General features: G+C 44.8%; 1 protein-coding gene and 1 pseudogene across 1 annotated transcript; both read right to left on the reverse strand.

Moving 5' to 3' along the window:
* Positions 1-441: 441 nt before the first annotated feature.
* Positions 442-8,769, reverse strand: Azgp1 (alpha-2-glycoprotein 1, zinc-binding). Its single transcript, XM_004630604.2, has 4 exons — positions 8,657-8,769; positions 4,445-4,705; positions 1,875-2,150; positions 442-1,012 (listed from the first exon to the last, which is right to left on the reverse strand). The coding sequence occupies exons 1-4, from the start codon at positions 8,724-8,726 to the stop codon at positions 606-608; spliced, it is 1,014 nt and encodes a 337-aa protein (XP_004630661.1). The 5' UTR covers positions 8,727-8,769; the 3' UTR covers positions 442-605.
* A 4,417-nt stretch (positions 8,770-13,186) lies between these two features.
* Positions 13,187-14,673, reverse strand: part of LOC101583236 — a 3,402-nt pseudogene continuing 1,915 nt past the window's right edge.

Genomic DNA, 14,673 nt, shown 5'->3' on the forward strand with positions numbered 1-14,673 from the left:
TGGTGTGAGAGTTATTCTGTCTTTGGCTATCACCTGGCGTGGGTGACTGCGGTGAAAAACATTCTACAATGGATTAAGAGGCGTTCAAGAGCATCAAAGCTGATGCCTGCCTCCTTGGGAGTGTGCTCTAGAGAAGAGAGGCCTCTCAAAGAAGCCTTGGCTGTGTGTGTGTCCCAAAGCCACCATAAATAGGTAAGATTGAATAGGTTGGCTGAAGGGTGGGATCTGAGGGCATGCTGAGGAAACTGAGGTACAGAAGATGCTTGGGTTTCCAGAGGGGCCATGAACATATCTAAGGATGCCATCTATGGACACCTGAACAATGCCCAGGGAGTTAGGTGGTCCAAGTTGCGTTTGACATACCCAAATTCAAGATGCCTAAGGTTGCTTTAAGTGGATACCAAGAATTTCAGATGCACCAAATGCTTGTGGGTAGACAAATAAGAGAGCCAACACACATTTTATAGCACTTCATAGTTTAGAAATACCTTTCTTTGCTGTGCTAGTCAAGGGTATTAATTTGACTGATACTTTACAGATTGGATATTGGGGAGTTTTCTAAAGTGAGGTGATTTGGCAGTAAGAGTGAGCTCAGGATCAGATGTTCAAGTCTTCTGTTGCCAAATCCGCCTGGATTTGGGGTCTTGCTGGTACAATGATGGTGATTTCCGTAGTTCAGTTCTTTCATGCCGAGGCTGGGTCCCCAAAATGCCTTTATCCCTGGTTTTCTGCTTCTCCTCCCATGGCACTGTAAGGGACTGGGCCAGTCCACTATGCTCCACAAGGCAGAAGTGGGGACCTCTGTCCTGCAGGGGGACTTCCATCACCACCCAGGACTGGTATGTGCCATTGCCACTGGGAAGAACATCTACCCTTGACTCAGACTCCCGCTTCTTGCCAGTCCGGATCCAGCGCAGACCAAGTCCTTGTGGGTAGAAGTCATAGGCCAGGCATTTAACTGTCTTGTTTTTTCCTGGGTCCAAGTAGCCAGTGACTGACACAGAGGGAGGATCTGTGGAGGGATGGAGTATGGACATCGGAGGCTGGAAGTGAAATTATCCCTGCTTATGCCTCTCCCAGCCTTGGCTTCTTAGATGTTAGCGCTCTGCAGAGCTCTAAGGTCTGCATTGGTTCCCTGAAGAAACCTTTGGGAAGACTGGGGAAGGCTGAGACTTTCCCCGAGCCTTCCGTGTTAGGTCCTAGAATGCCTACTTTACTGCCCTGCCTACCTCACCGTGGGTTGACTTATGATGGCAACACACTGTGAATGCCCCACACCCTTCTCTATTCCTCCTCCACCCCAAGCCTCAGTGAATTTCGTTACTCTTTCCTCAAGTATTAGCCCAACTCCTTAGGTCTGCCTGCATCTTTGTCCATCCAACTTTCATTGCAATTTCATTCCCTGCTCACTGGAGGTCTTATTTCTCTCTACTTCTCCAGCCAAAGCCTCAGTGTGTGACATTCAGTTCTGCTCATTTCTCCACAAGCAAGACAAAAGGTATCAGCAGAGAGGGGAACAACTACAGGACTTGAATTCTGCAATATGGAATTTGTGTCCCAATTCTTTCAGGGACAGTGTGAGCCTAACCTCTTTGACCCCTAGCTTCCTCATGTGTCACTTGGGGGATTATTTAGCCAAATCTGCTATGGAATCCCACCCAACTTGAAATTTTGATCAACTTTGCTTTTGGAGCCCACATCATGTCCTCCCAGGGGGGAAAATGAATGTTAGGAGGTGAAGGCTGGCCTCTGAAGGATTCCACTACTGGATGGGAACAGCCTGAGCTTTAGTTCTGAGTTCCTAGCCTATCTCCAGATCACCTTGGCTTCCCTCAGCCCAGCCCTGGGAGCAGACCATAGGAGGCAGTGAGTACCTTGCCGGTCCAGGAGAGCCTTGCTGTAGTTCAGGTACCTCCGCAGCATCCTGGGACACTCCTCCTCCAGGTATGCCTTTGCCCGCTGCACGAAGACTTCCTCTGCTTCCCACTTCCGCTTGATTTTCAGGGCTGCTGGGTCCAAGGTGACCCAGGCTGGGATTTCTTTGTTGAATTCGATGAAGTCCTGTCCATCGTAGGCATACCTCCAGAAGGCTCCACTGCTTCTGTTATTCTGGATCTCACAACCAAACATTCCCTGAAAGGTGTGAGACCCTGAAGCCTCCCCCAATCCCACAAGGAGTTAGTCAACCTGGTGCCACCTCCAGCTGAATAACTCTTCTTATTCCTGTGCACTCTTACTCCTGTTGCAATCCAACAGGAAGACAGATTTTGGAAACCTCAACATATGATCCCTTCATCTGGGCAAATAGGTTATTAGCTAGATATATAGTAGATGGAGAGAGAAACTTTTTTGGGTTGGCATTTCATGCCCGGCTGAGATGATATGTTTGTCAGATCTGGGGACTTGAGAGAGAAAGACTATGGACAGATCTCTACCCTTTCTACATCAACTCATTTAATGAAGCTTATTTGTCTGAATAGATGGAGAGGTCTTAGGAATTCATTGCATGCACAATGAAGTGCATTGCTAAATTCAAAAGAAATTATTTGTTGTTTCATAAAGATTATGGGAATCTCTTGTTTTTTCTTAGTTCTAGGTAGAATTTATGTCACTACTTGAGTAAACATACTTTGATCATCTCTCTCTCCTCCAGGGTCTCACTCTGAGGTTCACATTGGCCTTCAATTTATTACATAGTCCAGGCTGGTCTTGCACGTATAGTGATCCTTCTGTCCTAGTTTCCCAAGTGCTGGGATAGTGGGTGTGTGCCACCACAGTCAGCCTCTGGTGGTTGGTTTCTTTATTTCAAATCACTAAAGCCCCAGTGCTCTTGCTCATGAGCACTAAGTCTTAGAAACTGATCTCCTTGGGGCAAGTCAAGTTGGTTATAAAGTAGTTGTTTACTTGAGCCTGGAAGTGCTGTAGGCACAGGCTTTTATAGCTTTCCCTTGATCTGCTCATGAATCCCAGATTTCTCAGCACTCAGCTTGGCCTGTTGCATAAATTTGAGCCTTATCACTGTTCTTCACTTTTCTTATGACCTGGTAGTAGTGCTACTTTAGGAGGATATTGTGGGCAATTAAAAGTATTAAACCTACACTTGGCACATAGTAAAAGGTCAATGAATATTAGTTACCATGCTGTTATTTTATCTCTTCAGCTTTTTCACTGGTAACCACTACTTTAAGTTTTGTTTTTGTGGTACTGAAGACAGAATTCAGGGCTTTTGCCCTGAGTTATTTTTAGCTCTTCTCTATTTTGAGACAGGGGCTTGCTAGGTCACTAAGTTGCTCAGGCTGGGCTTGAACTTGTGATATTCCTGCCTCAGCCTCCTACAGGGCTGGGATTCCAGGTGTGCACCACCCCACCTGGGTCACTTCAGTGTTTCTATTTCAGTCAATCAAAGTTTCTTCCCATATTCTTCCAGACACCAGCTGTCCTCCCTGCTCCTAGTTCTGACACCCTTCCCAGGCCATTTGCCTTATTCCACATACTTCAGATTTTTATATAACTCTGGAAATCTTTCAGATTCTGTGTAACATCTTGCACATTTTTGAACTCAGAAATCTACATTTGGACTCTTATAATAATTTGACATGGGAAGTTCACCACACCTGAGACGTACTGCCTTGAGGGAGTAGGCATTGTGTTTCACGGGAAACAGAACTTATATTTCTCTGGCTCTGCCACCTTCTCTGTCACCCCAAGTATAGAAGATGGTGCCCTGTGTGTCTGCTCCTTATGGGACAGAAAAAGCTTTATGATTCTTTGTAAGTCTAGCAGTTTGTGGTTTGGAATTCAGCTTTTATGGAGATCCCAGTATGGGTTATGCTTTGTGCTAGATACTTTCTTTTTACTTATTCAACGTTTTAGTTGAGCCATTACAGCCTGCATCCTGCCCTATGCCAAAGGCCTGCAGGTGAGAGACACACTGTTACATCCTTTATGGAATCTATGTGCGGATGTTTTCCTGAATCTTTTAGAGGTAAGTCTCAGTGCTCCAACTTTTGCAGTTTCTCATCATCTAATTAAGAAACGTGCTTACCATCAAACAGGCAATCACTGGTGGAGCCACCAAATGAACTCAGCTGTGATTGATTCCAAGGTTAGGTCGCTCTCCACCCAGGGTGAATCGCCATGCCTTCTGGAGTGGGATGAGCCTCAGATAGGTGGGATGTGAAGGCAGGAAATCAGGGGTGGTGGGGCTAGGAGGTGAGGTGGATATCACTTTCTCTGTGAGCTGAGGTCTGGGCTGAGGATGGGGAGGCCATGGGAAGGAGGAAGCACGTGTGCTACAGTGTGGGAGACACAGATATGCTTGGGCATTTCCACTTGTGCCTCCTGTAGGGGAGACAGTGTTTCCATACTCCTGAGCCTGTTCCGCTCCTATATGTGGGGCTATCTCTGTGCTAAGATCCCCCCCGGTGGTCTGCAGTCCACTGACCTTCTCTGTCCTTGTAATAGTCCATGATGTCTTTCAAGGCCACCAGGAAGATTTCCTCCCTGGCCTTCTGAAGTTGGCTCTCCTTCTCCCAGTCTTCCATTCCTTTTATCTGTCTCCATGGTCCTATGGGCTCTGCTTTCCTGCTGTCACTATTGTAGTGGAAGAAGGCCTGGTCATTGAGGAAGGCAGTGGCTTGAAATTTGGGGAAGAGTCTAGTGGGCTTGGACAGCCCTGTGTAGAGAAAGGCCAGGGAGTAAGGACCTGTAAGACAGAAGAAGACTCTGAAGGGGGAGGCACCTGCATGGGGGAGCCACTGCTAGGCTTCAGAGGGACATGAGGCGACATCTGGCCACGGCCCTCTTCTTGTCCAGCTCTGCCTACCCCAACATCAAGCTCACACCAGGCTCTGTGTATGAATGAGCTCTGTGTTTACTCTGCGATGACTTTTCAGAGACTGCTCTATGCCTTCAGTACATTGTACCCTCTGATGCACACATAAGATATTTCTCAGTGTCCTTCTAGATATCATGGGACTGCGTGACTGAGTTCTGGCAAAAGGGAATAGGAGTGGATGGAAGTGATGTCTTTCCTCTGGCCAAGACCCTGGGCTGGCTTTCCCTTTCTGAGTTTCCTCCTTTTGGGGATGCTGTGATTTGGATAAGCACCTCTCAAGGCCCAGGCATTAAAGGCTGGGATGCCAGCCTGTGACACTGTTGGGAGGTGCAGGTGGTGGGACTTTTAGGAAGTGGGGCCTCCTGGAGGGAAGTCATGTCACTGGGAATGTGCCCTTGAAAGGCTTGGGGACCCTTGGGCACCTTTCTCTTTCTCTTTTCTTCCTGGCTGCCACGAGGTGGGTAACTTCTCTGCCACTGCTCCTCACCATGTTGTTCTGCTTCATTACATGCCCCAAAGGAAGCAAGGCCAAATGGCTGTGGACTGGAACCTCTGAGGCCATGAGCCAAAATAAACAGAGTGGTGGAAAAACTAACATGAACAGTGATCATGGAGGCCAAAGAGTAACATGGAAGAGAAAAAAATGCAAACTGTCTGAATTCCTGGGTCATTTTATGGAGGAGATAAAAGTTGCCCACTTCTCACTGACCTCAATATCAGTGAGAAGTCAAAAATCTTTTGGTAGGTCACTAAAAATTTATTTGCCATTGAAGCATAGCTATTTTTTTTTTCTTTTTGAGACAGGGTCTTGCTATGCAGTTCAGGCTGGTTTTGAGCTCACTTTGTAGCCCAGGCCAGTCTTGAACTCAGAACAATCCTCCTGCTTCAGCCTCCTGAGTGCTAAGATCACAGGTATATGCCACTACACTAAGTGAAGCACAGCCTAGTTTAACCTGACAAATACATATTGTTAGAAAGCATGGAAAGGAGACTTCACTGGAAAACTCAAAAAATGATCCAGACATATCAGCACAGAGTAAGACTAGCAGGGATCTTAGAATTACTGGAGCTGTTCTTTGCATTTTGGAACAAGGCAAGGACTGGAAGAGTGAAATATTTCCATGCTTAATTCCATAATTAGTCCACAAAAGTGTAAGTCACATGGGTATTAATAATGTTAAGGGCCATATGGGAGATTCCTAGATCAAGTAATTAAATTATTCTTGTAATGAGCTTCTAAATGTGATTAAAATTTAAGTGAGTTGTGGGAGTGGAGCCTTAGTAAACACATCAGAAAGAAAGAAGAATCAGGAACGTGACACCCCCAGGAGGAAAGCTTCCAACATCACCTGAGGGCTCTGGGGACCAGTCATTTGGGGGGTGACCAGTAAAGCAAGGAGTAGAGGAGCCCAAGGCCTTGAGGACTGGCCCCTCATGGCGGTGTGTACAGATGACAGATATGCAGTTATGGGATTTAAGTTCTGCTCTGTGGGATTTGGGTCTTCCTTTGGGTCAGCTATTCCTTTCTAATTTCCTATTCTCTTTTGGAATAGGAATGTATGCTCTGTGTCAGTTCCACCATTACATATTGAGTAAAGAATTTGTTTTGATTTTACAGGCTCACGACTCCAAAGGACTTGCCTTGAGCCTCAGATGAAACTGACTTCAGATGTTGAACTGTAAGCCCCCTTTTGTTCATCTCCTTAGTTGCATTGTCATGCTTGCCTTGATGTCCCAAGTCATTTAGATTATGCCAAAAATATTATGGCATGCAATAACAAATGCTGACATGCTAGGGGAAAAAGAAACCTTTCTCCATCTGTAGTGGGAGTATAGACTGATGCAACCACTATGGAAATCAATGTGGAGATACCTCCAAAACCTAAAACTAGAGGTTCCATTCAACCCAGCTATTCTCCTTCTTGGTATCTTCCTGAAAGAAAAGCACATACATCATTGATATATGCACACCCATATTTATAGCAGCCTCATTTGTAATAGCCAAATCTTGGAAACAGCCCAGATGCCCATCAACCAGTGCATTCACACAGAACTTTTTTTTTTTTTTTTGTACAGTGGAATACTTCCATGAAAAGGATACACTTGAGAAATTTCTAGCTAAATGGATGCAACTTGAGACCTTACTCTTAAGTGAAATAACTTGGATACACATGTTCAAGCTGCACGTGGTTTCTCTGGTGCAAAGAGCTGAAACTATAAGCGAGGACCAAAATTTATAATACACATTGGGAGGTAGAAAATATGTTCAAATGAGAAGGGGGAAAAAGGGGAGGGGGGAGAGAATAAGAAAAGAAGGGACAATTAAAAAGAATAGAAATAGGGGCCTGCCAGATAGCTCAGCAGAGCAAAGCTCCTGCTTAGGCAGAGTACAGCGACTGGGTTCAATCCCTGGCAGGCTGTTCTGGCCCTGCCCCCAGGGCATGCTGAGATGGCGATTGCAACTGGGCATGGTGACACGTGCCTGTAATCCCAGTGCTTGGGAGGTTGAAAACAGGAGAATCACTACAAGTCTAATCTATGTAGTGAGACCTTGTAGACCCTGTACTAAATAAATAAAAAAAGAAAGAATAGAAGGAAATAATGGAGACAAAGCTTTCGTAAATAAGGAAGGGAAGAGGGTTGAAAGGAGGGGAGGGGAATGGGAGATAGAAAAAGCCAAGATATAGCGGGTACAGGTACAAATTCCCTATGATGGCTGATATATATATATATATATATGAGTCCTCGTCTATCATATTCACTGGATCACGTATTTCCAGACTTCTGGCTCTTCCCCAAAGTCAAGATGACCATGAAAGTGAAACATTTTGAATGGACTCAAGACACTGAGGCAGCCACAGCAGTGTAACTAAAGCTACTCCTGACAGAAGACTTCTAGAAACGCTTCAGAAAGTGGCAAGAATGATGGGATGAGAGTGTTTGAAGTGAGTGGGAAGATTTGAGGGGCATTAATGGTAATGTGTCCTTTACTATACTTTAACAAAACTTAAGCACATACCATATTTTTTGATCACAGCTCTATGTCTGTCTATCTATCTATCTATCTATCTATCTATCTATCCATCCATCCATCCATCCATCCATCCATCCATCCATCCATCCATCTATCTACCTACCTACCTAATCTATCATCTATCCATTTGTTCTGATTCTGTGGAGAACTCCAATTAATACAGATGTTGGTAGAGAATGTACTAACATTCTAAATGCAATTAATTTTGACACAAGTAACAAGTTTTCAAGCTGGCAGTTTAGAAATCACTAGCTTCTGTCTTTTCATCTTGAACATTAGTTTGCCACGAATAGCCTCATCTCCTTTCCTAGAATTGCCTCTGGATCTCCGCGAGCCTGTACTCTTCTCCTCTAGTCCCCCACCTTCCACGCTCACTGCCTGACTGTGCAGTGAGGTCTTGGGTTTCCTCCTAACATTCTCCTTCCAAGTTACCTGCCTGTGTGTTTGCTACCCTCTGCCCACCCAGATAGGTGTGCCCGTCTAGTAGAAGTGTGGCAATAACAGGAACAGAAGGAGCTCTCTGCGTGGTTTCTGCTCCATCCTGCTGTCTGACCCCAGGTTAGATCCCTGCTCCTGCTGGGTCTTAGTATTTTTTTAAATCTGATTATAGGTTCAGATTCCTTAAGTTCTCATTTATGTGGTCAGAGGCTCCCTGAATAAAGTAGAGCTGAATTAGCTGACAGCTGTGCCCACACATCACTATGGGAAACCTGGGCCTCGAAGCCACACCGGGCCCTCTGCCCTCCCTCTAGTCTCTAGCCCTTCCCTTTGTTTGGCCCACTCACCAGCTCCTGGTGTCTCCTGGGGGATTGCAGGACCCAGAAGGAATGGCAGGGACAGCAGTACTGGTACCATTGTTACCCCTGGACCTAGTGGGAAGGTCTGGATAGGAAACCAGTCTCTCTCTGGTCCTTGGCTCCCTGCCCAGGGGAGGTGAATTTATAGGCCAATGAGAGAGGGAGGATGGGATCCTCCCTTGGCAGCGAGGCAAAAATTACACGGGCCAGCTTGACAGAAATGCAGCTGGGGGTCTCCAGCCTGGGTCTTCAGATGGAGGGCTGAGACGGCTGATCCTATGCTCAGGACTCTGTGTATTACTCGGGCAAAAGAATGGTAGCATACTCTAGATGTGTGCAGTAAGTGGCAGACAATTAAGATATGTGTTATCCTGACAGTTATTGTAGTATCCCCACCTTAGTGTCAAAGGGGGCTTGAATGTGTCAGATCACACTTCACCCCTTTCCTCTGGTAAAGTTCTCTACATGTCCAGATCCTGGGGCTGGGTAGACCCGGCTAGAGTGCTAATGTCAGTTCCCACACGCGTCCTGCCAGAACTCTGTTTGGAGAACATTCCTCCCTCTCCTTTCCTCCATACTATGCCTGCAGAATCTGGAACTTCCATCGTGGAAGCCGTCATGGAAGCCAGATTTCTTCTTTTGCAGCCTCCTTTGCAATAGAATAACTTTGTGTACGTGGCTTAGGCTCAGCAAGCCTGTGCTCCTGCCCTGGAGTCAGGTGTTAGGGAAACAGAGAAGCGGCTGCAGTGGACAATCCTCCCTGAGGGTCTTGCGGCCATAGCTGCCAGCCCCCTAGTTACAGGATCCAGTTCATGGCAGTGTAATTGGTCAAGTCTGTGGCTTCTAGTGCCCTCTGCTGGCACGTTGTGAGACTAGAGCTTTTTACTCTTCCTTTCCTGTCTGATTCTGAATTGTGGTTCTTGAGTGTTTGTGGACTCCGAACACCAGCTAATAAATACATTTATATTTTCCTTAAATTAAGCATCGAGCTGTTTCTAGTGACAAATGATCCTGACTGCCACAGAAATTGGCACAGGGACTGTTCTCAGGCAACACCTGCTTAGCGAGATGGAGGGTTGGGAATCTGGGCTTGGTTATGGGTCTGCCTAGACGGGGCTGCAAATGTGATGCTCTCGGAGAATTCTTGCATCCTGGTATGCAGTGGTGGATAAAACTACTGAGTGAATTCTCTTTTATGCTTATTGCAGGTAATATTTTAGATCCTCAGTGGCTGATAGAATAGGACAATATACCATGCGAATAATACAAGGAATTCAAGGTCAAGGTAGGTCTGGGAAGTTGAAGTCTAAAAAATGGCAGAAAGCTCAAAGATGATGAATAAAACTCAAAGCAAAAATTATTTGCGTGAAATCAGGCAATTTCTGTGATAGCACAGAAGGAAGTTTCCACGTTTTACAGTTGCAAGAATGAAAAAGGCAATAAAAACTAATGATACCTAATCATTAAGACTTGATAACAAAAATAACAAAGACACATAATTACCAGAATCCAGTAACAAAATGTGATCTGGAAAGTCTTACCAATTTTACATAACAGTTAGTGCCAGCCAGATCTTTATCAGAGAAATAACTTAAATCAAATAAGGCATCAGGAAAGGCCTTGAGGAGTGTCATGGCTATGTAGCATTTTAGACAGGGACAAGAATTTCTGTTGGCAAATAGTTTGAAAGTTTCATAAGAGCTGGAATGGCATCAGATTACTTTTCCTGTCCCCAGTGTTTATTTATCCTCAGTCAACACACAAAACAGATTAATGGATAAATGAGTAAAGACAAAAAGTGAGAATAGCAGCAGACATATTTGAGGGTCCCTGAAACCATATTGATAGAAAAAGAATCTATGGAAGTGATTGCAGAAGTGTAAAAAGAAAATTAGAATCAGATTCTGGAGAGCCCCAATGCAATGCATGTGGCTAGTCACCTGGTAAAAGGAGAATACTATACAATTGTGTGATTTCCCTTACTGCCTGAGTTTTCTGGCTGCCCTATATCACTTGTCAGTAGTACTCAATCTTTTTTTTAATGCCAGGAATTGAACTCAGGACCTTGCACTTGCCAGTCAAGCACTGTGCCACTGAGCTATATCCCTAGCTCAATACTCAATCCTTTTGTGCCATCTATTTCTTTGCCAGTATTTTAGCCACCTTCCTCTGGCTGGGACAAAATACTTGACACCTCCAACCCCAAGGAGGAGAGGTTTATTTTGGGTTATGGTATGAGTCCACTGTCCATGGTCAGCAAGGTTCAAGGCATTGGGCAGAAGGCCATGTTGGAAGTGGCTCAACAAATGGCATCCAAGAAAAAGTGGAGGAAGAGCACAAGGGACAAATGGTCTGGGAACCAGGTGTAGTCTCCAAGTCCACACCCCTGTGACCCTTCCAGACACACCTAGACGTGTCTATTACACTTTTCTCCTAGGTGTCTCTCAAGTCAATCAAGATTAACTAATCATCACAAGTCCACCTATTGTTAATGACATTCAAACCTGTTTGCTTAAATCATACTTAATTTTCATATGGAGAAAACAACAAAGTCATTTCACCTAACGTTATGGAATTATACTGTGTGCAGCCACAAGAGGCATCATTTCCTTCCCCAAAGTCTTAGTAGTCATAGCACTGCTTGAAATTCCAAGTTCAGGCTCCTTTGGGATTCTAAGCAAACCTTTTCCTGTGAACTTCTGTAAAATTAAAAAAGCAAGTTACATAATGCCAAAACGCAATGGTGCCAGTGAACCATTTCCATTCTAGAAGGATGGAACATCGGAGTAGAGAGAAATAGGACTAAAGCAAGACAGAAAACCAACAGCATCAACATTAAGTCCTATAGCTTCATGTCCAGCATCCAGGGCATGTGGTGATGTAATGTGATCTCAACAGGGCACAGAGGACCTCACTGCTATGGTCTTGCTGGTTGCCACTTACACGGCCCCTCTCTTAGGCTGCAGCTGTGTTCTTTTATTTTTTTCCCTATATTTTAGGGAAGAGTCTACAGGGTGTTCAGGGTCTCACAACTAGATCAAACTTGCTGTGATTCTCCTGTTTACAGCCTCCCAAGTGCTGGGACTACAGGCATGTACCACCATACCCAATCTCAATGGCTGTCTCAGTGCGCCCTGGGAGTGGGGCCAGCACTGCAGGCCCAGGGATTGAACCACCAGCCCCTGCGCCTGCTTGCTGGTGCTTTAATCTGCTGAGCTATTTGGCCGGCCCTAGCCATCTTATCTATCTATCTATCTATCTATCTATCTATCTATCTATCTATCTATCTATCTATCTATTTTGAGGTACCAGGGATTGAACTCAGGACCTTGCGCTTGCCTGCAAACACTTATTCCACCTTCTTTGTTTGTATTTATGTGTAAAATCTCCTCCTTCCTGGGGTTTTCAGGGCAGCCTCAGCCTCGTATCTGTGGTATCACGTATTGCTCTTTTAGGGGTTTTTGGTGAGGACTTCCACACTCACACAGTGCATGGACTTCCACGTCTTCTTTTAAAACCTGGTTCGAGCGCTTGCCTGGCAAGCGCAAGGGTCTGAGTTCAATCCCAGGTTCCGCCAAAACAATAACAACAACAACAACAACAACAACAACAACACAAAAAAACCTGGTTCGAAGCCTCCATGACCCTGTATTCTGCATGCCTGCAAAATCAGCATCATGCAGATAACACCAAAGTCTGGTGCCAATATGAGCAGCATTCAGGTCCCTTTAGACACGACTGCAAATGGCTTGTGCTTGGTTGGAAGAACGCGGGGACACACTTTGATAGATGGCCCTGGGGAGCCTGAAGCCTCTTTTCTCAAATCAAAAGCTTTCAAAAGACTTCTCATTTTTCACACTTGGGCCTGTGATGGGTGGGAGCTTGCTGATTCCTGACACACTTTCAAGGCATCTTTCTTTTTGTCCTGGTACAAAGTACCTGATTTCTTTTTAATACCACTAATATCTCTAGCAACCACATCTTCTTTAACTTCAACTTTACATGTTCTTTGTTTATGGCTAAACTGCGAGATTTAAAAATCTTTCAGCTCCATTTTTTGCTTCTGATACTCACTCTACATATGGAAGACCATTTTGAGCCTTTAAGCCTTCTTCTTTTCAGTGGGTCGTCTACCCTCTCACATCCTCGGTCCTCAAGGTTCCTTGATTCTTGGCTTCTTCCATGTTGGTGAGTGAGAAGCAGTGAACTCTTAGTTCAGGTAGCTGGAGGTCTCTTGGCAGCACCTGAGGACACTCCTCATGCAGGCTGGACTCAGCTTGTTTCACTTAGATGCTCATTGCTTCCTGTTTCTGCTTTGGTTCCAAGGGGATTCAGAGTGATTTGAGTTCTATGACTTCTTGTCCACCAGAAGTTTTCTCCCAGAGCGCAACCCTGTGTTGTCAGTGTTTTCACTCTAGAGCTCTCAACTCTACAATGTTAAGTCAGGTTTTCTTCACTACGGCAAGATAGCTGAGGAAGACTCTTTAAGGGAGGGAGGATTTACTTTGGTTCATGGTTTCAGTCCACATTGGCTGGTTCCAAGGGAGAAACATCATGATAGAGGGGCAAAGTGGAAGGGAGAAAGCTGCTCAGCTCATGGTAGCCAGGAGGGAGAGGGAGGGAGAAGGAGAGAAGAGGGAGGAAAGAAAGGAAGGGGCCAGGGACAGCATCTAACCTGCGAAAACACGCACCTCTCCTGTGATGAACTTCGCGCATTCAGGCCCTGCCTCCTAACAAGCCCACTCAGCTATGGACTCATTGATGGATTTACCTGTTGCTGAGATCGCTGCCTTAATCACAATCCCTTTACTTCTTTAGGTCCCACCTCTGAATATTGCCACACTGGGGATCATGCTCTCAATACACAAATCTTTCGGGGACACTTGAGATTTAAACAATAACAACAGCATCCCTGCATCCTGTGATCCTGAATCCTTTCAGACTTCACAGATGTCAGTTGGCCTGACTTCGCTTCATGCTTCATATATGGCATGAACGCCATCTCAGTTAAAACATTTGTCTTTAAGGCTTTTTATGTAAGGGGTAGGGGTTAAAGGAAGGGGAGAGGAGTATGGAAAAAGAAGAAGCAAGATATGTCACATACAAGTACAAATTCCCTATGGTGAATATTATCATTATGTATAACTAAAATGTACCAATTAAATAAAAAGCAAAAAGATTTTTTTCCCAGTGCAACACAGAGATTCATGCATGCTAGAGAAGCACTCTATCACTGAGCCACATGCTCAGCCTCTAAATTTTTATTTTATTTAAAAATTTTATCCTATAAACCTATAAAAGCACTCGAAGCTTTGAATTACCTAAGAACGTGTTGATTTAATAATCAGTTGATTGAGTTGGCTGGTCATTTAGCCAGGGAACTGCCAGTGTGTTTATCTTTAGATCTTTTCCTTTAGGGTTGATAAAATTCTGCAGAGAAAACCCTTCCAATTCCAATCTCCTGCCTGGAGCCAGCTATGCAAGAGGACCTGGTGCTTAGCATTCTGGGATTTTAGAGGAAAGAAAGCTGGTGAATAGTTTGAAATGGGAGTGTTTTGGATGCGGGAGGTGGGGGAAGGTGATCTGAGAAATTAGAGCCTCTTATGCTTTCAAGCAGGCTTCCTTATTCACCCCTTCCCCTTTTAACTGTCATTTCCAAAGAAAACCTCTACTGTGGATTCTTGTACTTTGGGGGATTTGAAAATAGAAGCCAGCTTGTTTCTAAGCTTCCCCACTTATGGTATGAGATCTAGATATTTCCCCGATGTTTTCTTGTTGCTGGTGTCTCTTCACTCTCACTTTCTGACTCTTTGGTTTCTGTCTCTAAAAAAAAAAAAAGAATCTTTTGCTTTTGTTTTAGTGGGACAGAGTAAAGTAGATGCATTTTTATTGGAACTCTCTGGGCACTTTCCACTTAAAAATTCAATACATTTTAATTATAATGAATAGATTTTCATCTAAGTGCCTGCCTGGCAAGTGGAAGGACCCGCAGTCCCCAGTGCCAT

This window comes from Octodon degus, unplaced genomic scaffold (genome assembly GCF_000260255.1).
Source record: "Octodon degus isolate 3935 unplaced genomic scaffold, OctDeg1.0 scaffold00035, whole genome shotgun sequence".
NCBI classification, from domain to species: Eukaryota; Metazoa; Chordata; class Mammalia; order Rodentia; family Octodontidae; genus Octodon; species Octodon degus.